Raw genomic sequence first — 26,127 nt, forward strand, 5'->3', positions numbered from 1 at the left:
CCTGCCTTACCTTCTGAGTAGCTGGGATCACAGGTGTTCACCACTGCACCCAGTTGTGGATTCTCCCTTTGAAGAAGTCTTTCACAAAACCCTGGACTACCTGGGGTTACAAGTAATGAAAAACCATTCATGTCTCTGAATTTTACTGAGCTTATTGCAGGACAACCTGTGTGAGGCAGAGCTGTGCAGGGAGCCGAGGGTGTACCACCAGGTCAGTCTACCTCTACCAATCAAGACGCTGCCACGTTCCATTCCCTGCTCCTTCATGACTGAGCATTACTGTAACAGCGCTGCTGCGGTCAGTAATGTTTCCAGGAATCTGCTATAGTGAGCTAGAGGCACAAAGCTCATCCCCAGGGGCACGCACTTGGGAAAATTTGATTTTCTGTTGGAATTCACAGGGACATATAAAGAAATGGCTACTCATTGGGGTATGTCCTCAGGTTCCCATGAGGATGTTGACAGCTGATCAAGAGACAAAAGCTTCAGGCAGTTTCTTTTATGAGGTGAGAAGGGTAGGACAATGTAAAGGGACACAGAGGGGAAGGAAACAGAGAACAAAGGCAGGAGATCTTCTCTGTAAAGACACCAGAAAACTAACTTCATTCAACCTACACAAAGTGCCCACAACTCCAGCAGGTGGGTGTCCATTTTAGAGGTGAATGTAGGCCACAATCAAATAATTTCCTCCAAGGACACGTACAGCCAGTAAATAAGCTAATGCATAAGGAGAAGCCATCCATCTGCAACACTTTGACCTTGATTGTTCACTAAGCACTGGATCCCAGGCAGCAGCCAGCAAGGTGGAATAAGAGGTGCTGCACTGATGGGCCTCCAGGTCCCAGGACTGTGGCCAGAGGAGGGAGATAACTCAAGCCCACCCTGCGGCAAGAGCAAAGTGCCCTGTGCTCTGGCCCCCTTCTGACAGTCTGCCCTGCTGGGCACATCCAAAGCATTTTCCCCCAGGGATGTGCCGGTACCAGCAAAGCAAAGACTGCAGCAGCAACAGCCGCCACACACCTTCTGGCCTGACTCTGCTCTGGAACTGGCCCCACTGACCTACTGACACTCAATCCTTCTAGGACAAATAAAAGCCAGTTTATCTGGTTTATAAAGTAGCTTGTGAGAGGGATAAGCACAAAGAATGATTAAAATTATTATATGTCTTGCACATGACTTCTGACTTAAACTACTTTAGAATTTTACCCGAAGAAGACAGGAATCAAATACTACACAAAGACAGCTATGGGCGCAAAAATGACAGCCTTATTGCTCAGAGCATTACTGTTCCATATGAAATACATTCACGCCCCACAAAGGATCCCGGAGAAAGGTCAGGGAGGAAGCCCTGGGCCTACGACAATGATATTGGTCAGAGAGGGCTGAGACTGCTGGCACGTGGAGGATGACACTGCTGAAGGCTGACAGGAAGACAAACACAGGAAGTGAGGAGCTGCTGGGGTGACACACAGCAACAAGGAACACAGGAGGCCATTATGTGCTTCTACAGGGGAAAAAACCCCGAAATATAGGGCACGGTAGTTGGTACTTGCTAAAGCTAACTTAGTGGCTCAGTCACTTTACAAGCTTCACAGATGGCCAGATGAGACAGGCTAAGAAATTGTGAGTGCTCCACAAAAATTAATTTGAGCCATATCTGAAATTATTTGAAAATAATCTACCTCTAAATGCTATGAGAGCCAATACAGACACAGCATTTTTTTTAAAGAACAGATTTACTGTCTCATGGTTTCCAATAATATGTTTTCATGCATGTAGGTTAAGAAAATGCTAATGAGACCATTCTTCTTCACTGTAAAAAGATAAATATCTGAGGCAGAGAACAGTGATGCTGCACGCCACTTATCTGTGGTGCACAGAACAATGACCACTCTAAGATGTCCGCATCGTCATCTCAGAATCCCGAGAATATGTCAGATCACACAGCAAAAAGGAATTCAGGTGGCAGATGGAATTAAGGCTGTAAGTGACTGATTTTTAAGAAAGGGAGGTTACTCTGTATTATCTGGGTGGGCCTGATGTCCTTAAAAGTGGGAGAGAGAGAAAAAAAAGAGAGAGTCAGAGACAGCAGGACAAGGAGCTGATCCACACTGTTGGCTCTGAAGATGGAGACAGGGGCCCCAAACCAAGGAAGCTTTAGAAGCTCCAGGAAAGAGCTTAAGAGATTCTTCCCTAGGGCATCCAGAAAGAAACACAGCCCTACCAACATTTCAACTTTAGCCCAGTGATACTCATTTCAGACTTCGGATCTCTAAACCTATAAAATAATGCATCTGTGTTGTTGAAAGCCAGTAAGTTTGTGGCTCGTTGTTACAGCAGCAGCAACAGGAAACTAATACACTATCTCATCCTATATGAATTAACAGAAGTTTTTCTGTAGCAAAAGATTCAGGAGTAATACCAGAAAATAACAATCCTGTTCATACTGAAGAGGAGAAACTGATCTAGACAGCCCGACCTGTTTCTGGGAATGATGGCGCAACAGGGGCCAGGGTACCCCCAGCCTAAAAAAACCCAACACTCAATACTGAATACATTAAATGAGAGTTTTCAGAACCTGAACACCAGCTGACAAAGGACCTCAACCCCTGAGAGGCGGCAAACAAAGAAGATGAGTCCTACCATTCCCTTAGTTTACTGCCTTGAGTTACTAGGTGTTATGATCAGAATGAGACGTGCTCCCCCCCAAAACTCAAGAGAGTTTTTTTTAGCAATGTTCAGAAGTAAAATGATTAGATTATGAGAGCTGTAATCTACCTGGTGGATTAATCCATTCAATGGAGTAATAATTTGAAAGGACAATTGCACAGGGTGGTAACTAGAGGCAGGTGGGTGTGGCTGGAGGAAGTAGGTCGCTGGGGGCGCACCTCTGGGGTTTACACTTTGGTCCTGGCTCTTCCAGCTCTCCTTATTGGCTGCCATGAGTTGAGCAGCTTCCCTCTACCATGCCCTTCCACCATGTCCCACCTCACTAGGGCCCAGAGCAACTGGGTCAGCCAGCCATGGACTGAGATCTCTAAAAGCATGAGCCTCAAATAAACTTGTCTCCTCTATGTTGTTCTTGTTAGATATTTTGGTCACAGCAACAAAAGCTCACTGACATACTAGGCTACAGCTCGGGGAGGGTTGCCCAGTGGACTCTGCAAGTGGAAGAGACACAAACTGAGACTCCAAGGAAACCAAAGCAGCGAGAGTTCACAGGACAGAGTGCTGGGAAGGAGAGAAATGCACAGGGAAACTAAGGAGTGACAGTTCCCATCAAGTTTGTGGCAAAGTACTGATCACATGTGGTTAACTAACCAACCCTGGGAAAGGAACCACACAGAGGGATCAAAGGTACTGCACCTGGCATTCACACAGGGTCAGGAATAGTGCCTGTTCCCACCAGTGACATTGGAAAAAAACACAGTTAATGGAATACTGGTTATAGTGCTCTCAAGGGTCTTGCCTTAGCCATGGAGAATAGTCCAAAACTGAGCACTGCTCCAGACCCACCTAAAGCAAGACTTCAGAGGCTGTGGATGTAGCTCTAGGGATAGAGCACTTGCCTAGCATGAAGCATGAGGTGTCAAGTTCAACTACTAGCATTATGCAAACACAAAACAAAACTCTTATTTAGTTGACAGATATGACAATAAAACAAGTATTACAAACGTACTCCTATGGTCCAAAAAGAAAGAAATGAAAGATATAAAAAAGAACGAAACTATACTTCTACAAAAGTACCATGTGTGAGGTGAAAAACCGCACTGGGTGGGATGAATGGCCAATTGTGCAACAGAAAAGAACCCTGAAGGCAGAGCAGACCACCTATGCCACACAGAGCAGTGGGTTCACTTAGCACCCTAGTATAGAGACGACTACAATCTATACTGAGATTGGGAAAAGATAGAAAAAAATACTGAAGAAAATATCCTAAGCTTAACAAAAACTAGAAACCCACAGATCCAAGAAGATCCTTGGTAAACACTTGGAGGCTTCAAATCAAAAGACCTCAGCTTCTTCCTAAAGAAACTACAAGAATGAAGATGAATGAAGAGCAAGTTACACCATCAGTAAGTAAAAGAAAACAATAAATACCCTAGTGAAATCGATGAGATAGAACGAGAGAGATAAAGCTGCTTTTTGGGGGAGAAGATTATGAAAATTGATAAAACTCTTATCAGGCTGATCAAGAGTAAAGGAGACAAATTATAACTATCAGGAATCACCACTGCAGATACTACAGATATTCAAGAGATAAGAAGGAAACACTGTAGACAAGTTTGTCACATGACAACTTAAATGAATGGTCAAATTCTCTAAAAGACATTAATTACTAAAGCTCACTTGAGAAGAAATAGGTTAACTCTGACTAGCCCTATACCTTAAAAACTGATGGTGTGGCTAAAAACCTCCCCCAAAGAAAAGCCCAGGCCCAGATGACTTCAATGGTAATTCCTACCACATAGTTATGGAAGAAATGAAGCCAATTCTAAATAGGCACTCCCAAAAAATTAAAAAAGGAAAAGAACTAATGCCAAAAGCAAAGATAGTACAAGAAAACAGAACAGTATCCCTCATTTCCAAAGATGCAAATCTCCTAAAACTTTTTGTCAAAAAAATTCAAAAATACATCGAAAGGCTATTATGACCAATTAGGAAATGCATTATGTTATCCTTAAAAAAAAAAATAAATAAACTAACAGACACATAAAAAGTTTTTTGATAAACTCAACTCTCACCAAACCAAACACAGGAGAACTTCCTCAATCCAAGAACAGGAAAATATGAAAAGCTCCCAGCTAACATGGTGCTGAGGGGTGAAGCAGAACACTCTCAAGACACATGTGCCCACTCCTGGCACTTCCACTCCACATTGTGCTGAAGGCCTCAGGCAGTCCAATCTGGCATGAAAAATAACAGGTATCCAGACCAGAAAAGAGGAGGTAAAACTGTCTTTATCTGCAGACACAATCATCTATGTAGAAAATTCAGTGAAACCTCCAGCAAAGTTAACAGAGCTAAAGTCAGCTTAAGCAAGACTGGAGAATACAAAATCCACAAGGGAAAAATCAACTTATCTCTATATTCCAGTAATAAACTATCAGAACTGAGATTTAAAAAACAAACAAACAAACAAACAAAAAAAAAAACAGTATCATTTGTAAAATATGAGGGCTGGAGATGTGGCTCAGTGGTCATGTGCCTTCAAGTTCCATCCCTGGTACCCGCCCCCCACCAATTGGAGAAATCTGACAAAAGATGTAAAACTTTTACACTGAAAACTACAAAGTATTGCTTAAAGAAGATCTAAATTATTGGAGAAAATATCCTTGTTCGTGCACCAGAAGAATAAATATTGTCAAGCTATCAGTTCTTCTTCAGTTCCCTATAGATTCAGCAAAATCCCAACCAACTCAAGCAAGCTTGACAAGTTGATTCTAAAATTCATAATGAAATGTAAAGGAGATAGAATAGGCAAAACAACGCTGAAAAAGAACAAAGCTGGAGGAGTTAACACTCTCTGTTTTAATTAATTATTACAGTGCAGCTCAGTGCAGCAAGCCTGCAGTCCAGGCTACAGGGAGGCTGAGGTGGGAGGATCACTTGAGCCTAGAAGATTAAGGCCAGTCTGGGTGATGTAGTGAGACCTGTCTCACCAAAGAAGCCATCATAAAGCTACGATGGTAAGAACAGTGTGGTACTGGGATCAAGATGCACAAATAGATTTATTTGAATAAAGGAGAGAGACACACACCAGAAATAACCCATATCGCTATAAGCAACTGGTTTTCAGCATGGGCAAAGAATATAGTGGGGAAAGGCACATCCTCTTCAACGAAGTATTACTAGAACAATTGGGCATTTATATTAAAAAAATTCTTGGTTCCATACTTCATGTCATATATAAAAAATAAAACGAATCATAGCTATAAAGACCTATGACTATAAAAATTCTAGAAGAAAACATGAGAAAATCTTTGTGATCTTGATATAGGCAAAGTTTTCTTAGATACAATACCAAAGACATGATCTATAAAGGAGCATACTGGCAAACTAAAACTTAATGAATTACTGAAAACTGCAACGAAATACCACTATACATACCTGTTAACTGGCTTAAAAAACAGACAAAAAACCCTGGATGCCTAGTGTTGACAGAGGTGGAAGAACTGGATTTTGTTTTTTAAGTTGCTGGGGATGGAACCCAGGGCTTTATGTGTGCTAGGAACATGTTCTACCATTAAGCTATAGCCCAGTCCAAGAATTAGAACTCTTACACAGTGCTGGTGGGAATATAAAATGGTACAACCACTGAGGAAATCAGGTAGGCAGTTTTTCAAGTTACATGTATAATTACCGTATAATTACCGTATAATTCCAAAATCCCACTCCCAGGTATTTACCACTCCACCAAAAAAAAAAAAAAGAAATACACGCACATACAAAAACTTAACATATAAATGTTCACAGAAGCTTTGTAATGGCCCAAAACTGGACACCTGAATTTTCAGCAACAGATGGATAAAAACAATGATATATTCATACAATGGAATACTACTCCACACCACAAAGAAACAAACTAATGATACACATGAGTTGGACAAATCTCAAAGGCACTGTGCCAAGTAAAAGAAACCAATCTCAAAATCACACATACCACATGATGGCATTTATAAGACATTGTCGTGACAGAAAATTATGGCAATGGAGAGCAAAAAAAGATCTGTGGCTGCCAAGGATCAGAAGTAGACAAGGCTAAGTGCACTGGGACAGGACGAGGGAGTTGTGAGGGCTTAGGAAACTCTTCTGTATACTGACTATGGTAGACAAGTGCTAAAAGTCACAGAACGCCCCCCACCACCACCACCACGCACACACACACACACACACACACTCACAAATTCATAAAAATATTTGTTAAGATAGCGTAACCGAAAGCTCTGCCCTTCACCCCAATGTCAATTAATGCCAACTTAATAACAAGGACACGGTTTTGAGGAAAAAGGGAAAAGAAGTTTTATTGCTTTGCTAGCAAAGGAGAAACACAGGGGACTCCTGTGCCTGAGGCTGTGATTCTGCCCATCAGGGAAAGCAAAGGGCTTTTAAAGGAGCTGCTCAAAGGCTCCATTCCAGGTGTGCTCTGGTCGGGTGTCCCAGGGCACCAGGATGGTGTGTTAGGGTTCACTTCCTAGATCCTGGGGCAGACTCTCCTTCCTGAGAAGCATGGATAAATCAAGGTCAAATTGTTATTCACCCCCAGGTTAGGGACAGGAAGAGGGAGAAGAGGAAAAGAACATGTCTTTTAAAAATAAGCCTAAGAGGGCTATGGTTGTGGCTCAGTGGTAGAGGACTTGCCTAGCAGGTGTGAGGCATTGGGTTCGATACTCAGCACCACATATAAATAAATGAAAAAAAAAATAAAGGTCCATCGACAACTAAATATATACATATACATATACATGTACACATGTTTGTGTGTGTGTGTGTGTATATATATACATATATATACATACATATATAAATTTAAAAAAATATATAAGCCTCAGGGCATATATTCAGAGCTATATTCAAAGGGTGGCGTGGACCACTGTTCCAGGAACGCACACCACACACCTTCTGTGGCCCAGCTGCTTCTGCTTGTCAGTGCACTGAGGATGCACAGTCCAGCAGATACAGAGATCACCCTCATTCCTTTTTACAGGTGCATAATATTAATCCATTATAGGGATGTAACAATGTATTCAACTATACTATGGGCATTTACAGTTTCTTATATTTTTTATTTACAAATAATCACACTATGAATAACCTGTGGGGGGCTGGGGATGTGGCTCAAGCGGTAGCGCGCTCGCCTGAATAACCTGTGGGTATGCACATGTTGTAAGTGTATCCCAAGTAGTGTATCTTTCCTAGAAATGGGATGGCTGAGTCAAAAATGTAAACCTGTATGTAGCTTTGTTAGATTCTGCCAATTTTTTTTTCCATAAAGATTATACCTCTTGTGTATTCCTACCAATAAAGTATGAGAGCATGTGCTTTCCCACTGCCTCACCAAAAGTGCTGTAAAGCTTTGAAACTTATGCCATTTGAGTAAGTGAGAACTTCATTTATGTTTATTTTCCTTTAGACAAAAAGAATATCAACATTTTAACAAAACTTTAGTAACAGTTTTACTGAGATATAATTTGCCCATTTAAAGCACACAATGCATATGTTCAGTATATTCACAGTTATGCAAACATCAGTACATAATTCCAAAACATTTCCACCAACCCTAAAAAAACTCTGAACCCATTAACAGTCATGCCCATACCTCCCTCCTACAGTCCCAGGATTAGCCAGTTCTTGACAATGTGCATAAAGGAATCTGGATCCCTGGTGGTCGGAGCGGCTCTGTGCTCTTGCCACCTCTGCTGCAGCAGCACCAGGATTCACTCCTTTTTCATGGATGGCCAACATTCCATTTTACTTATCCATTCATCAGTCAATAAACCTTTGTTTCTATTTTTGACTGCTACGAATAATAGTGTTCCTGTATGTTTTTATCAGCAAGTGTGTGTTATCAGCTGGTGTGGGTTATACCTAGGAGCAGAACTGCTGGGTTATAAGGTACCTCCATATTTCTTCTTTTGAGGAACTACCACATTGTTTTCCAAAGCAGTTGCACCATCTTATGTTCCAAAGAGCAGCATGTGGCCTACCAAAATCTCCACACCTTTCCCATCACTTATTACCTTTTTGATTGCAGCCATGCTAGCAGGTATGGTAGGATCTCACTGTGGTTTTCATCTGTGGTTCTCCAATAGCTAATCATGCTCACTACGAGCTCTATGACAGGCCGCAAGATGGCTCCGAGATGTCCAAGTCCTAATCCAGGGAGTTAATCCAGGGAGTTCCCTATATTGCAAAAGGGATTTGGCAGACATGATTCAAGTGAAGTAGAGGGGTTATCCTATATCTGGGTGGGCCAAATATAACCACACTGAGGAGAGTACCGGACAGTGGGGGGATGGGAGCAGGAGGTGGAATGAAGCAAGAAGATGGCGAGACGTGATGAGGGGGCCAGGAACCAAGGAGTGCAGGAAGCCTCTCGAAGCCAGAAAACTCAAGGAAACAGACTTCCCCCAGATACCTCTAGAAGCAGCACAGCCTGGACAACACCTCTGTTTGAGACTTCTGCCCCCCAGAACCATAGAAATAAACTTAGGCTGTTTTAAGCCACTGAAGTTGTGATTTACCACAGCCTCGGCAGGAAACTAAACATAGGGCCAGGGTTTTATCTGAAGTTGGTCACAGAGACACCCTCTGCCCAGCACAAACCAAAATCCCAGAATCCAAGGAAAGCAGGGTTTTTGTTGTTGTTTTAAGCATAAGCCACATATACTTATGGATATTAGTGGAAATTTATATTCATCTGTATCTATTTATACACTAGTAACTTACTCCTGTTACACATAGGTTAAAGTATAATTGTTCCAACATTAGGGATTCAACCTAGGGGCATTCTACCACTGAAATGCATCCCCAATCTGCCTTTTTTTCTTTTCAAGACAGGGTCTTGTTGAATTGCCCAAGCTGGCTTGAACGTGTGATCCTTCTGCCTCAGCCTATCAAGTAGCAGAGATTATAGGTGTGCACCATTGTGCTCAGCAAGAGTATTTTTTTTTCTTTTTTGAGGGGGAGGGGTCCCTGGGATTGAACTCAGGGTCACTTATCACTGAGCCGTAGCCCCAGCCCCTTTTTTTGTATTTATTTACAGACAGGGTCTCACTAAGTTGATTGCTTAGTGCCTCACTGAGGCTGGCTTTTTTTTAAAAAAAAAAAAAAAAAAAGAGAGAGAGAGAGAGAGAGAAAAAAAAATTTTTTTTAATATTTATTTTTTAGTTTTCGGGGGACACAACGTCTTTTTTTTTTTTTTTAAATGTGGTGCTGAGGATCGAACCCAGCGCCCCCCGCATGCCAGGCGAGCCACATCCCCAGCCCCCTGAGGCTGGCTTTGAACTTGCGATTCTCCTGCCTCAGCCTCCTGAGCCGCTGGGATTATAGGCATGCACCATCACATCCAGTAAGAGTATGTTTTAATAACTGCTGTGCCAGCCGTCCTGCGCAACTTCTTTCTCAACATTTTTTTCAGCATTCCTACTTGTTTGTTTTTCCATACAAACTTCATCATCAACTTTCCTAACTCCATAAAAACGTTTGTTGGTATTTTTAAAAATATCAAGTTCAACGAGAAAACACTGAAATTCTATCTGAAGCACAATGAGCATCTTCGGTTCATATCTACTTCTCAGTTCTTTTTTTCCCAGATTCTGCACATTTTTTATCATTAAAATCATGTCGTTGCTACTATGGGTAGATTTTGCTAATGTCTGAAATATTTCAAAACTTTTTTAAAGTTTTGGATTGGAGGAAAAAAAAAAAAAGTCCACAACATAAAAACACCATGCCAGCTAGAGGGCACAAACAGATGTGGCCTGGCAGCTGCACGTGGCCCCATCCAGCCAGCATGGGCCACAAATTTTCATGCCAGAGCTCAGTGAGCTCAGAGAACTGCTGCTATAGCTGCTCCAGCCAAAATCAACAGTTCCAAGTCAAAACGTGTAACATAATTTCACCAGATAAAATTAAACCTCTACCCCTGACAACTCTTAAGCCTAAAACTCTTTAAAAATATGAGAATCTTCCTATTATCAAGAACATCTAACCTCAACCACCTGCCATGGCTATACTTGACAAAGAAACACAAGGTATTTCTCCAAAGACCACAGAAGATCAGGGCGCTTTGCCATCATCACTCATGTTTAACACTGTTTTGCAGGTCTGGCCAATGCAGAAATTGAAACATGTATGTTGTTATTTAATCAATCTGGACGTACAAAAATACCAATTTCATGTGGTTGAACTTAACATATATGTACATACATGGAAAAATGAAAAAGAACATTATAAGATGTCAACCAGTTCCAAATTGAGCTAACATTTTAATGCAATTTAGTTAAAAAAAACTTGGACTGAGATGTGGCTCAAGCGGTAGTGCGCTCGCCTGGCATGCGTGAGGTCTGGGTTTGATCCTCAGCACCACATACAGACAAAGATGTCCGCCGAAAACTAAAAAATAAATATTAAAAAAATTCTCTCTCTCTCTCTCTCTTAAAAAAAAAAATTAAGTTTGTTTCCACCAAATAATTTAGGGTTCATGGGGAATAAAATAAAGATACACAAGAAAATGCTTATGGAAAAAATAATAACTTAGGGAAACGAGATGACATGCCAAGCCAGCTAATGAAATTCACAAAAAATCTATATTACTTAAAATCACTTTAAACAGAAACAAATATGTATGTGAGGGTAAAAACAGAAAATCAAGAAACAGATCCAAGTATATAACAATTTGAACAAAAGGAAATTCTGTATATAATTCAACAAGTGGCAGTATAAAGAAACTGACTAACCATTCAAGACCAGACTCCCACCTGACAGCAATGCACTCTGAATGTAGGTATTTGCACATAGAAAGAGAAGCACAGAGATAAAGTATTGGTGAATATACAATCTTCAAGCACAGGGCTTTTAAGGCAATACAACAAAGGCAGAAACCACAAGAAAGAGTTATAAATTTGGCAGATAAATTTAAAAAGAGAAATACACAAAAAATTCAAATAAAAATAGAAACTTGAAAAACACTTGTCCTTAATTCTGCATTCTTTTAAGTCAAAAAGAAAACCTCAAAACACCAAAGGGAAAAATGATGAAAGACTTGATCAAGCAACACAACAGAAATACAAAAATCCAACAAATGTATAAGTGCTTCTTCATCTTACTAATAATTGTTTTAAAATCAATTAAAACAATCTGCTTTATGGGCAGATTGGTTAAGAACTTGAGAGAATGGTGGCATCTGAAGGGGTTCAGGGTGTTAAGCTCTGAATTGGTAGGTGTTGTCGGCTTTCTATTCCTGTAACAAATACCTAACATAATCAGCTTATAGAGAAAAATGGTTTATTTTGGCTCAGTTTTGGAGGTTTCAGCCTGTACGTGGTTGGCTTTGTATCAAGCATGGCGCCAGTTAAGGTGCACCCTGCTTGATACAAAGAAAACGGCTGATCAGTGATGGATGGTTATTAAAATGCACCCTCAGGCAATTATAGGCAAACAGTGCTGCTATGTATCCCTAAAATGGTTAAAATCAAATTTGTATCAATATCACCATTTCAGAAATACTTTTTCTTAATTCTGTTTCACCTTTAACTGATGGGTAAGGGGTTCGCCACTTGCACACCTATAGTCTTGATCAGCAAGCTGCTCCCAGCTGCTCCCAAGGCCCAAGGTGAGGAAGGCTGTTCACCAGCTAGGGGCTGTTTGGAAGGGGTGGAGCCTTTATCATTGTTTTAGGCCATTTGGAATGTGCCCTAGAAGCAGACTGTGGGACCCAAGTCTTTCCCTCTTTTTCACATCCTCAGCAATGAAGAGAGCAGCTCTGCTCCCCACAGTCTCCCCACTAAACAGCAACAGCACCAACCAAGCATGGACCAAAACCTCCACAACTGTGAGCCAAAGCAAACCACTGCTCTTTATAAACTGATTATCTCAGGTATTTGTTACAGGAATAGAAAGCCTACAATACCTACCAGTACAGAACTCAACACTGAACCCCTTTAAACATTAAGTCCAAGGATAACAGGGTGCAGGCCTGAACCTCCAAAGGCTCATGATACTACATAAGTATAAATCAACTCAGACTACAGGGACTACATCAGAAACCTGTTAAACCGTGAAAAGGTAACCTGTGGAATGAGAGGACACACTTGCAAACTATCTGATAAGAGGTTACTATCCACAGTATTTAGAGAACTCCTACAATAAGCATAAAACCTAATTAAAATCTTGAACGGACACTTCTCTAAATATATAAAAATGGCCAACAAGGAATGAAAAGATGCTCGGCATCACTAATCATTAGAGAAATGCAAATCAAAACCACAATGAGGTCCCCTCAGCCATTAAAATAGTCACTATCCACCCTCCACCCCCCAAAAAAGAAAACCAAACAAATAACCGGTGTTAGCAAGTATATAGAGAACCTGGAAACTTCACACACTGTTGGGATGCAAATGGCACAGACACAATGCAAAACAGCGTGGCAACGGCTGCAGAAATTAAATAGAAACCAGCATATGATCCAGGAATCTCACTTCTGGATATATATCCAAAATGACTGAAAGTGAGGTCTTGAAGAGAGATCTGGACCCGCATCCTCTTGGCATCATTCATAACAGTCACGAGGGGGAAGCAACCCAAGTGTTCACAGATGAACAAAATGTGGCAAATACATATAATGGAATATTATCCTGCCTTTAAAAAGAAGGAAATTCTGACACATGCTACAGATGAACATTATGGACATTATATTAAATAAAATAAGCAGGTCAAAAATGACAAATCTTATATGATTTGCTTCTGTGAGTTATCTATAGATAAATTTGAAGAAACAGAAAGAAAAATAGTGTTTACCAGGCTGTATGGGTGATGGGAGGAAAATGGGGAGTTGTTTAATGAGTATAGAAGTTCCAGTTTTGTAAGATGAAAAAGTTCTGGAGATCTGTTACACAACAATGTGAACATAATTAGCACTACTGAACTGATGGCTTAAAAATGATTAAGATGGCAAATTTTACGTGTTTTTACCACAATTAAAAATTTTTAATAAGTAAAACCAAATAGTAAGTTTCCTAACTCTGTCATGACCTTATACATTTTTCAGACCTCTGCCCTATGTGTTATATGCTATAAAATGAATGCAGCAACCAGCAAAGGCCAATTCTTGAACAACTTTGTAGAGAAGGAACAAAAACTAGAAATGAACTTCTTCTGAAAGCTTTGGATACTAACTTTGAAAGAAATTTCCCTTCAAACAAATGCCAATTCCACTACAGCCCTTGGATTGTCTCAGTGCCTTTCGACCCAGGAACAACTTCTAAGAACATCCCATATCTTTAGACTAATGTCACAGCAATCTAGAGCTAAGGTGTAGTCACAGAATGCAATATTGCTTAACCTTAACCTAAGCGACAGAACCAGGCACCAGAATCATCAAAAACAGGAGCTCCCAACACCAAATGCTCATTTTCTTGGATTATCCACTCATCTATTTCCTTCTAAAGTTCCTTCATGATCCAGAATGGGCTGTGAGCATTTTATTTCATTTTATTTTAATATTCTTTTTGGTTGTAGATGAACACAATACTTTTACTTATTTTTATGAGGTGCTGAGGATTGAACCCAGTGCCTCACATGTGCAAGGTGCACGCTCTACCACTGAGCCACAACTCCAGTCCCTGTGAGCATTTTAATGGTTAACAAGTTGACAGAATATGGCTGTCTAAAAACAAAAACCCATGTTGGGATGAACCCAACTACTATGGTATAACTACAGAGCTCTAAGAAAACAAAACAAAATACAACAACGACAAAAATCCAAGAAAGGACCCTTCACTTTAATACTTAATATACTGGTTTTACACAAACTGGCATGCCTGTTCTTTTGCCAGGTGGTACATAATATAATAAAATGTACATCCTTAAGTATTCATTCAGGATTTGGCTCTAAGGACAGATGGTCTGGGATGGAATCCTGGCCCTATCATTTATCAGCTCCATTGCCAAACGGCGGCGGAGACAGCACTGGGGATTGAACCCAAGAGCTGTGTGTCCTAGACTAGCACTCTATCACTGAGCCACATCCCAGTCTTTTTGAGTTTTGAGACAGGTCCTCACTAAGTTGACTAGGCTGGCCTTTAACTTGTGCTCTTCCTGCCTGAGCCTCTGAGGTAGCTGGGATTCAGGTGAGCACCACCGTGCCCACCTAATGTTGGGTATATTAACCTCTCGAAGCCTCAGGTTCATGCATAATCTACACACTGGGGTTTTAAGAGAATCTGAAAATCTTAAAATCCAAAAGCCACGTGGGTGATGGTCTCGCAAGTATCCGCAGTTCATTTTAATTACAAGCAGAAGCAACATGTGGGGAAGACAAAGGTGGCACCGCTCCATGTCCTATTACAGCATACTTCCTAATGACATCTGCACCTAAGTTGAGGTTTTCAACTGTAGGTTTCTTGTTTACTTATTTATTTTGTACAGGGGACTGAACCCAGGAGTGCTTTACCACTCAGCTACAACCCTCATCATTTTTTACATTTTTAAATTTTGAGACAGGGTCTTGCTAAATTGCAAGAGGCCTTGAACTTGAAATCCTCCCCACACCCTCCTGAGTCATGGGGATTATGTCACTGCACCCTCCTGCCTTTACCTGTACTCTTGACTCTAAACCTAAGTAACAGGTATAAAAAATGGAGGATGAGGTCATTTTAGGCAAATCTTCATTCAAAACTATGTACTCACTGCAGATGCTGACAGAGGTTCTGACCTATAGAAATTCCAGTCTGGGTGAAATTGTTTCAGTATCTAAATGGGCAGTTCATGAATGTCAAGATGAGTGAGTAGCCAAGACATCTGGAGTTCAGAGGAGCACCAGGACTGAACTGAAATGGGAAGCGTAGCAAGTAAGAGCCTCCTGCAGTGCCCCAGCTGGAGACCAAAGGGCAAGGGAGAGCTGAGGGACACAGGGCCTCACAGGCACTGATACTACTGGGTAAAGGGTCAAAAATGAGTTTGCTGTGGCAGAAGAATAATGGTGGCATTAATAAAAATTGGGTAACTAAGGTGGGTGCCAGATAACCCTGGCCTGGACACAAATGGACAAGGACATATGATGGGCAACTGGACAGCTGGGGCACAAAGATGTCCAAAATCCAGAATAAAAACCAGGCCCAGTGCTGCTGAGGTCAGACAGAAAGGGGACCTCTTAGTATGGCAAAGCTCTCAGAAAGCTCAGGTTACATGAGGTGAGTTTAAAGTATCAAAGACCAGCAAAGACTTCATTTTTTCCCCAAATGTAGTGATCACTTCCCTGGATGGCAAATTGGACAATTTTACGTCTGCTCCCAAAGCTGAGCTTTTGGGCAGGTGCCTATGAGGCTCCATTTTAAGAATGACAATGCAGAGGAAAACAGTTACCAGCCAGAGGAGGGAGGCCAATGCTTCCCACTATGGTCTCCAGTCCTCCTCACAGGGTGCAGCAGCATTTAGGAAACACTGAAATTCATTAGTAAAGTGCTTAGTAATTTCTCTTTTCGTAGGCCCTAAAAGGTAGTCTCTCTATCTCCACACAAAGGGAGTATCTCACTCTTCAGAAAGACTCCTTAAAATATATCTTGACATTATAAAGTAATAATTTGGCTAAGAAAAAAAATCTCTCTCCCCAATCAATTCTACTACCCTAAGGCAAATCACTATTCCATTTGTATCTCTATTCTTCTGGCCTTAGTCCTAAGCACTTGTCCTTATGCTCTGTAGAAAATCCTTTCTACCATTCTTCAGCACTTATGCCACAAATATAGCTTAAAACAAATATGTGTACACCAAACTACAGTGCACCAGCAAAAAAATTTTAAGTACTAATAAAAACTGTCAAACTTTACCCTGCCATCAATCGCCAATTAATGATAACACATGTGAAATTCAGATTTAAATTTCAGGAACTGAAACAACCATGGAAAATGTCCAAGTTTACATTTAATAGATATCTACATTATAGCTCCTTTATCATAAATTAAAAGACACCATGCCTTCCAAAAACCCATTTCACCATCAAACTATGTTATACGTAAGAGGCTTTTTTGAATTAACTCTTATTTGCTTGTCATAATGGGCTGATTTATACCTGAAAAGAAACTAAAAAGTATCCAAATATATACACACAGAAATATTTTCACTCTACATAAGATATTTTCACTCTCCTCCGCACACATACACTCACTATTCTTAGTATCTAGATCCTAGCCTCAAGAAAGATCTTGACACCAACTCAGAGTGAGTGAGTTATCTGTAGTAATTATAGTAAGTTCCACCTCTGGCAATTATTTCAAAGTCCTTACAAACTTTTGAACACAGCCCAAACAGTGTCAAAGATCCCTTTCCTCTGGACTAGCGATAACACACCCCAAGATCAGTTAAGATGGATGTTAAGATACAGGAATGTTAAAAGACACAGGATGTTAGGACAAGAAATGGCTCATGCTCCAACTCAAAAAAGAGAACACTTAGTTCTAACACAAAAAACTGCATTAGACAATTTAGCTATGTCTGCAGCTTTTCTTTGGGACACAAAGATAAGTGTCCAAAGTGTTAAGTGTACAAAGGGACACAAAGAAAAGTGTCCCTTTTCTTTGCGTTTTCTTTTGAAGATTTCCTAGTGAAATTCTACTGCAATGCAGAAAAAATACACAAACATACAAAATATCCAGAAAATTAGTTTAGCTATAAAGAATCCTCAGGGGATAAACAGACAAACTCAACTGAGCTATCTTCAGAAATCTGCCCAGACTTGCTGAAAAGCCCCAACAACACTCTTTTAGGGCAAATGTTATGTTTGCACCACATCAGATGCCAAATTCACAGTGTCACAATCATGTAAGAAAAATCAATGGCATTTCCCCTACTTATTCAAAAACACTAGCATTTGATCAGCAAGAAAGTTTACAGCCCAGGCCATTTGTAGGGATATCTTAGGGAATATTTGATTAGAACCAGACCCGTTAATGATGGGCAGAGGCCTATGTTCTACATTACTTTGCTCACACACATTGTTGATACAGATACTGCAGGGGCCACAAAGGCCCACTGGCTGGCTGAACCACTTCTTTTTCCACTTAACACTTTGAAAGCTATTCTCCTGGATGAGCCTTACATACATTTAAGGATATTAGAGAGGTGTGCTAGAACTTGGAAACTACAAAAATGAGAACTTAGCAAATATATTTTAGGCTGACAGTTGTCAAACAAGAGGTTTGTTTACTTAACTGAACAAGGAGATTTAGCATATAAAATGGCTGTTGGGAAGATATGCAGAAGGATAATACAAATCTAATACTTTACTACACTCCATCATGACTCTGGTTCCCTGGGCTAACAGCTCATGAAGATATTCATTCACTCAAAGGCTAAGTGCCTTCTATGTGCCTGGCACTGTGGAAGGTAAGCAAAGGAACAGGAAGACAAGAACACAACACCCCACCCCCACCAGGTCTGTGTGAAGTCAAGGAGACGTGCCCATTAAATTATTGTACCACTGTGGGTTTACAGAACACCCTGACATGCCCGAACGTCTAGGACAGGCAAACAGTAAGAATACTCAATAACTGCACATCTGTAAACAATGATGATTAGGCCTGACTAATCCTAAAGCAGCAATATTCTACCCTGGAAATAATCTTGCCTCTGTCAATTAATCCTTGGTATAGATGGCGACTATCTGAAAAATTTCCACCTATGTTAACCCAAGCTAAGGCTGCTTAGAAAGTGAGGGAATGTAACCTACGTTTTCAACAAAAATAAATGGTAAACTGAAGCACATTTGCACTTGATCTCTAATTTGGTTGGCATTTGCTGTGGCCGTCAATAACATTAAAAAGCAAGTAGAACATCAACTCTAAAGTCACCATGGCAAGAAATTATTTTGTTGTGGAGTTAATGTCAAATAGAAGCTAAACTGCCAAGTTTTCTTAAAACAAAAAAAAAAAAAATCACTTTTAGTGACTTCTTCATTACAGTTCTGTGACCACTTATATTCCCCTAGGCTCAAAAACAGGTAGTAGAGACAAATTTACACAAATTGGGTGGTCAGGATTTTAAAATAACTTCTGACCCCATCAAAGTGCCAGTTTTACAGTCAGACAACACTAATGAGTTTTAAAAATAGGGGCCAGCCCTTAACTGTAAATTATAGTTAAAAGGTTTGCAAGCTGAAAATTTACTCGATTTTAAACTCTTACACATCAAAGAGAGAGGCACCGAATTATATGTGACTTTAAAATAAGTAAGAAACAAACTGGCTTTCAATAGCTACTAGAGAGTTAAATGGAATTGTACTCAGACCTACTAACAAGCTAAAGGATCACCACTACCGCAAAGCGATAGTGAAGGAGGAAGCCAAAGAAACAAGACTACCCTCAAAGAGACCTCTGAACAGATTCAAATTTTGGAAGCCGTGTTTTGAAGACTTTTCACCAATCTTGCTATTTTTACCATGGCATTTTAAAGTGAGCTCCGTCTGTACGCCGTTATTAAAAATGCAACACCCGCCCCCCCAAAAAAAAAGTGTTCTAAGATTTACCTATTAGCAACAATTGGGCTTAAAAACTATGCCCCTCCTACACAGCATAGCGGGCCGAGCGGCAAGAACATTCGAGCTCGGGAAGTTTGGAAATGGCAGTGACAGGGGACAAGGGGAAGAGACCACGGAGCTCGGGAGCAACTCCGCGCGGCCGACGCGGCGAGCTGGCCTCCGAGCTGCAAGTTCGCGGCCCGGGACGGGACTCGACCCACCAACTTCGCGCCGGGGCCGACGCGGCCTCCCCGGTCGCAGCCCCGCGGCGGCCTCCGCGAGAGTGGTGACAGCGCAGCGGCAGTGGGTGCCGGCGGCGGACACTCACCTTCCTTCTCGGCCCGCGCCGCGGCCACCACGAGGGTCATCACCAGGTGCAGCGCTCCCAGGAAGCCGGCGGCCGCGCTCCGCGGGCCCCCGCCGCGGCCGGCCGCGGGCTCCAGCCCGGTCCCGGCGGACGCGGAGGCGGCGGCGGCTCCCTCTCCTCCTCCCGCCCGCTTCCCCATCGCTGCCGGCCGGGGGCCGCCGCGCTCGAGCTCCGGCGCGGCCCTTCTCGGCGACGCGGCGGCGCGGGAGCCGTGGTCCGGGATCCGGCCGCGGTGCCGGGAGCGAGAGCGGTTCCGGGCCCACGGCTCGGGCTCAGGCGTGGGTCTGGGTCCGTGCGTGCGTGTAAGCGAGAGTGTCAGTCACGGCCTCGGCCTCAGCATCGCCTACGAGGAGCCGGAACGGAGAGGCCGCGGGTCAAGCACAGCGGGCGGCCATACTGGAAACGGGCAAGGACCGCGGGCCCTGGGCGCTGGCCTGCGAGGGGCGGGGCTCGGCTCTGGGCACCGCCCCCGCCGTGCCGACACCTGGGCCTGTCTTTCTGCCCCAGAGTCCGTGGGTCCCAATTACTTGTACCACTCTCGGAGACTCACGGCTTTACCGGCCAGACGGGTCTGGGACCACACAACCCGACCCCATCATCGTTGCCCGGCCATAGAGAAGGGAGGCAGGCCCAGGCCCGGCCGCCAGGACTTATGATGGCCGCTTACGCTTCGTGGAGGCGTGACGGCGATCACGTGGAGACGGGCAGCCCCGCCGCGCAGCCGCAGTGGGCGTGGGCGGGGCTGGGGCTGGGGCTGGGGCTGGGGCTGGGGCTGGGGCTGGGGCTGGGGCTGGGGCTGGGGCTGGGGCTGGGGGGCGGGGCTGGGGGGCGGGGCTCCTGGGCGCTCCGACGCCGGGGCGCTCTCGTCTGTGCTGCAATGCGAGAACTTTCCAGGTGCCTGAGTGCCGGTCTAGACCCCAGGCCAAGCGCGAAAAATGCATTTCAGTGATTCCTTCTGATGGCGCCTCTGCCTTTAGGTCGCTTTGACGTCGAGAATACCCCGGGTCTGACTCAGTTCTTGGTGGTGCTTCAGGACTGGGACTCCTCATCTTCGTGGTTCCCCATTACTCAGGAGGTGCTTTTTGGCATCCTCTGGCCTGTGCCCTTCTTGCCCCAAGACCCCGGAGGGAAAGTGTTCTTTAGGAGAAAAAACACACACACACACACACACACACACACACACACCCAGGGGCCATGCTGGCTTTCTCTGTCTAGGAATGCTTCTTCAGAGGCGTTTACTCCTATATTTCTTAAAAGGCCCAAATCAAACGCTGTCTCCTTCACAAGCCACATCATGTCTCTTAGATGCCTTTTCCATCTCAGGTTGAGGTTCTTGGTGTTCCTGGGGATGTGAAGGAGTCACTCTTTACTCATCTTTGAGTCTTGCCCCCAACTCCTAGTCCAGCACCCTTTTACTTGGCTCAGCTGGTGGCCCAGAGTGTCACTAGATTCACAAAGCCAGGTTTTCCCGTTATATGTCTTAGAACAAACCAGATAAGAAAAGATTTCAGAGACTTCACTAAAGGGACAGGCGCTATAGGCATGCTTATAATCCTAGCAATTTAGGAGGCGGAAGCCGAAGGATTGCAAGTTCAAGGCCAGTCTGGGCTGTCTCAATTAAAAAGAAAAAAAAAAATTTTAAAGGCTGAGGATGAATTTTTAAAAAAGGAAAGATTTCTAAAAGGCTTTGAACTCATGGAAAAAAATCAAGTTCAAGGATAAGTCCCTCAACAGTCCTACTTGAGGCAGTGTGGAGGCAGTAGCCCTTCCCCCATTGCCAGGTTCAAGGCAAACAAGCCTCTCGAACCATGAAATGCTCAAGTTCGCTTAGGCAGGAATCAACCACTTTCTATATTAGCCTGAAGCACAGGAGTCTCATGGGAAATAACTTGCATATGTCTATAATTGGAGCTTAGACATATACAGACAAGTCTGATCAGAACTCAATCCCATGAAGCTAATGAGGCTTAGGCTGCAGTACCCCTCTTGCACAAGTTTCTTCCAAGGCCCAGCAACTAGTTGTTTTTTTTTAAGTTTATATTCTTGTTCTTAAAGGCACCCTTCCACTAGTTGGGTAAGCTTTAAAGAACTACCATAACTGAACTCTCTCCTTCACAAGAGATGGAAGTTTCTTGCCAGGAAAGGCTGATGAGACCACTGGTAGTATAATATAGTAGTAAAAGAAGTTATCGTTTAGACAACTTGCTAACCTGTGTGTTGGCAAGCTCCTGGAGTTGAGCCACTGTTGCCCCACCATCTGCTCCCTGCCAGGACACTCAAGTGTCTCCAGATCCTCCAGACCCTCCTGCAGCTGAGTTGTGAACTTCCCTTCTCTTTTGGGCTTTCAAGAGCCTGGGCATGTGGAAGGTAGAGGCTATTTAGCTGGCAGGGAAAACCTGCTACGGGCTAAACCAGTGTTTCTCAAAGTGTTATCCCTAGCAGCAGCACTTGGGATCTCAGTGGAAATGCAAATCAGCAAGCCACAATCCAGATCTGTGGAGTCAGAGACTCTAGGTTTAGATAGTTAATAGCAGTTTAGGTTACCTTTGCTAAAAGCAGTGACTCTTCAGGTCTGCATATGCCTAATAGTAACTAAAAGTAGGATAAAGCCTGGCCTCTCTGCCTTCATCTTGTATCTGACTCCTTTGCTATCTTAAACGTTGGATTTAGTTCTTGTTCAGCTCTGCAGTTAGACATGTTAATCATTTAAGAAGTATTCATCTAAAAACTGGTAATAACTTAGTAATTTAGCTAACCTCAATTGTCCCCCTTGAAGATTTGCAACATCCAACTTCAGACCCCTATAAGTGGTGCCTGGAAGTCCCCAGTCATTGCCCCCTTTCAGAATCACAGGTATGATAGATGCGCATCCTGAGCAACCAGTGGAAATTGCCCTCCACCCTCCAGTGACACAGAACTTCTCCAGAGCCACCTCATCGCCTCACAGAAAGAGAACAGAGATTGATCAACCAGACCACAGTTTGACCAAGACTGCTTGATTATACTAACCTCTTGCCTCACCCTCCCCAAATTCTTACTTCCTGTATTTTTTAATTTGTGAAATGCTTCATGAATTTGCATGTCCTTGCACAAGGGACATGCTGATCTTCTCTATATTGTACCAATTTTAGTATGTGTGCTGCCAAAGTGTGCACTCTTCCCCTGTTAAAACCTAAGGCCCTGTTAGCACAGCACCCTGGAGACAGGGCTGAGCTGCTGAATCTAATTTTGGTCTTCCGAGTATGGCCATATCAATTAAAGTTTTCTTTTCTGTGTGGTTTTGGGAGTGAGTGGCCAGACCTGGTTTTTTGCCCCTCCCCCACTAGCCAGGCCTCTGTAACAAACTTCAATTGTTGTTTTGACAAATGGGGGATTGGGGAACAGGCTCCAGGCTGAAGACCATGGCACTAACTTGACTCATGCCAGGAGTTGCAATCTGTGGGGACACCTCAGTTTCTGTTCATTTTGCTCTCTACCCACATTAGTAAATTACCACTGGAGGTGGAGTTATAAGAGACTCAAATACATTTTGGCTTCAATTCCAGCCAAATGGAATGGATGCTGGGCAAATTACTTGATTTTTTTTCTGGCCTCCATCTCCTCTGTAAAATGGGTTTTGTAACTAAGAAATTTGCAGATATTAAGCAAAATGTGTTTATAAAACATATAGAATAGTGCCTTGCTCAAAGAAGATTGTCAAAAGTGATTATTATTATGCCTTTTTCAAAACACTAGGCACAGTGGACTTTCAAACATCGTTGATCAATTTCTTTTTTATTATTTATTTTTTGGTACTGGGGATTGAACCCAGGGTTGTTTTGCCACTAAGCTACATACCCAGCCCTTTTAAAAAAAATTTTTTTTTTGAGGCAGGGTCTCACTAAGTTGCTAAGACTGACCTTGAACTAGTCATCCTCCTGTCTCAGCCTCTGCCTCTGGAGTTGGTGGCATTACAGTATGCGTCACTCTGCCCAACTCGTTGATCAACTTATACCCCTCCATCATTCCAAAAGTATTTTAGAAGGCTTACAAGAACACTTTCATTATTCTACTATACACATATATCCATTATACACATATCAAATATGTATATATATAAATATATGTATTATATAAATATATGTATTAAATTTTGAACCAAATATGTATATATATAAATATGTATATCAAATATGTATATATATAAATATATGTATTAAATTTGGAACCAGGAAGAAAGAATACTGTTGGACTTTTTGGAGTTCTGTTTCATTGGCTTCCCAGGTGAATGTACCCAGTCTCCTGCCATTCAACACCATCTGGATCCTTTCAAGTTTCAACTTCATGTCACCAGCCAGACTTTACTGTCTTTTTGCTGTTGCCCTCTTGGGTCTAATAGACATCTTAAACACACATGAATGCGAAATCCTTCCCCTAAACCTGCTCCACCCACAGCCCTTCTTATCTCCAAGATGACTCTAACATTTGTCCACACAGATCAACACCCACCCTGGGAGTCATTCTTTATGTATCTCCAGATACATCCAGAATATCACCACCTCCACTGCGACATGAGCTGCCTGGCTTTCTACTAGAGATTCCTAATAGATCCTCCTGTTTCCACCTGTAAAAGGGAAAATTTCCACTTACAGCACTTGCCTATTAGATGTCAAAATGGAATGCTATGTTATACCATACCTGGTGCTAACCAACGGAAGCTGACAAAGGTCTGTGGACTTTGACCCCATTGCCAGGCCCTTCTAAGACCTACCTGAACTCTGTTTCTGCCCAGTGAACAAAGAGACATGCTTTATCAATGCTGTTCCACCCCATAGTGTTGATTTTCAACCTTTGATTAACAACCACCGTGAAACACTCCCCCCCACCTCACCCCCGCTTTCCTCTTTCTAGCACTTAAAAAGCCAGGACTTTTCCTGATTCTTGAGATTTTCCCCTGATGAGTTTCCAGGCCTTGAACCTTTCCCCTGATTAGATTCCATGCCTGGCAAGTATATAAACTCAGCAACTTGGTGGTCTTTGCTTTATATTTGACATAAATTCATACCTTTATTGTTAACCGAAGATGCAGAATGATTCATTTAAAACATGAAATGTTTCTTTTCCCTCCTGCAGTGGCTCCCATCTCAGGATCAAAGTCAAAGCTCTTGGGAGGCCCCGGCTCCAGGACCTGGCTAGCCTGGTCTTTGATGTTCATTCCTGCTGCGTTCTCTGGGCTTCATTTACATCAACTGGACTGTCACCATTTTGTTCCTGGAACATCCCCAGTATGCTTTTGGGCCCTACCTGAAGCTCTTTCTCACTAACACCTTGGCTGATTTTTAATCTGTCCTCAGCCGTGTCCTTCATCTAGTCCAGAGTATGACCAAAGCCCTCGACAAGTGCATGAGAAGAAACGTAGCATATTGTCTGTGATCTTCAGTACACAGAGGAACCTGCTCAGACTTAAGTCCTGGACTTTGTGAACCGATTTTTTTATTTTTATTTTTAAGAATAACACTAATGGAACCCCATTGAAGAATAAGGCACAAAAATAAGCAGACTTAGTCCCTGATAGGTTTCTGCTGGTGTTATTCTAAAAAGAAAACAAACAAACAACCTGTTGTAGTGGTACACATCTGTAATCCCAGTTATGTGGGAGGCTGAAGCAGGAGGATCATGAGTTTGAGGTCAGCCTCAGCAACTTAGCAAGACTCTGTCTCAAAAAATAAAAAGGGCTGAAGATGTAGCTCAGTAGTAAAGCCACTGTGTTCAATCCCTAGTATGGGGGGCGGTGTGGAATTAACACACAAAGCCTAGGGCTTAAGCCTGTTAAAATTACTAGGTTAGTTACCTAGGCAAGTAGCCTAGGGTAGGGCAAATAACTTCAGGCAAGCACTTCAAGCTGAAGGGAGAGAGAGCAGCTTCTGAGGTGGTGGGCTGAGCTCTGTCACTGTGGATCCCTCCTATTCGAAGGGTTTTTTTCATTCATTCCTTAAGAAAACTAGATTCCTTTGCAGTTTCCAAATCCACATGACCCAAGGTATCATCAGTGACCCCAAGCACTACCACTCACACACACCTTAACTTAGATGTAGAATTAAGCGTGATTTTGTTCAATAATCTTCCTTCCAAGCAAACTGGCATATTTTACAAGTCTGTGTTAATCTTTCTACAATTCCTAAGACTTTTTTTTTTATAACAATCATCCTAGTTTGAAAATGAGTCAAAAACTCAGCCTGCCCTTTTAAATTCTCAACCGTCTCCAAAACCCCTCTTTCTCTCTCCTACACTTATTATCCATCTTGTGACTTTTTAAAAGTTTCGTGTGACTTGATGGTATTTCCATGAAAAGGAGGGAGATGATTTCTTGAAGTCAGGGGGTAACCCTGTATTTTTCTTGTTCCTTCCACCTTCCCCTCACTCTCCTCTCTAGTACTCAATTAGTAATTTGACATTGATTTTCAGGCTTCCCTGAGTTCAGGAACATTTCTAAACACCATTATTAAAGAAATCCGTCTCACCCATCATTCAATTGTATTTAAAATTG

The 26,127-nt window shown here is 42.5% G+C and overlaps 1 protein-coding gene and 1 non-coding gene across 5 annotated transcripts in view; both read right to left on the reverse strand.

Moving 5' to 3' along the window:
- Tmem131 (transmembrane protein 131) overlaps window positions 1-20,040 on the reverse strand; it is a 166,191-nt gene extending 146,151 nt beyond the window's left edge. The window contains exon 1 of one of the 4 annotated variants that reach the window (XM_046440299.2): window positions 19,563-20,040. In XM_046440299.2, the coding sequence (XP_046296255.1) occupies window positions 19,563-19,740 (178 nt within the window). In that variant the 5' untranslated portion in view covers window positions 19,741-20,040. Of the gene's footprint in view, window positions 1-8,741; window positions 9,201-19,562 lie in introns of those variants that run through there. The other 3 variants (XM_046440298.2, XM_046440300.2, XM_058578310.1) reach the window with 3 other exon arrangements.
- Window positions 20,041-22,652: 2,612 nt separating this feature from the next.
- LOC124090035 (U6 spliceosomal RNA) lies at window positions 22,653-22,756 on the reverse strand. The gene has a single exon (XR_006850931.1). It is a non-coding gene; the product is annotated as a U6 spliceosomal RNA (small nuclear RNA).
- Between the last annotated feature and the right edge of the window lie 3,371 nt (window positions 22,757-26,127).

The sequence above is a fragment of the Marmota monax genome, unplaced genomic scaffold (assembly GCF_021218885.2).
Source record: "Marmota monax isolate L192 unplaced genomic scaffold, Marmota_monax_Labrador192_F-V1.1 WCK01_AAM20220418_F8-fsc00210, whole genome shotgun sequence".
In the NCBI taxonomy this organism is placed as follows: Eukaryota; Metazoa; Chordata; class Mammalia; order Rodentia; family Sciuridae; genus Marmota; species Marmota monax.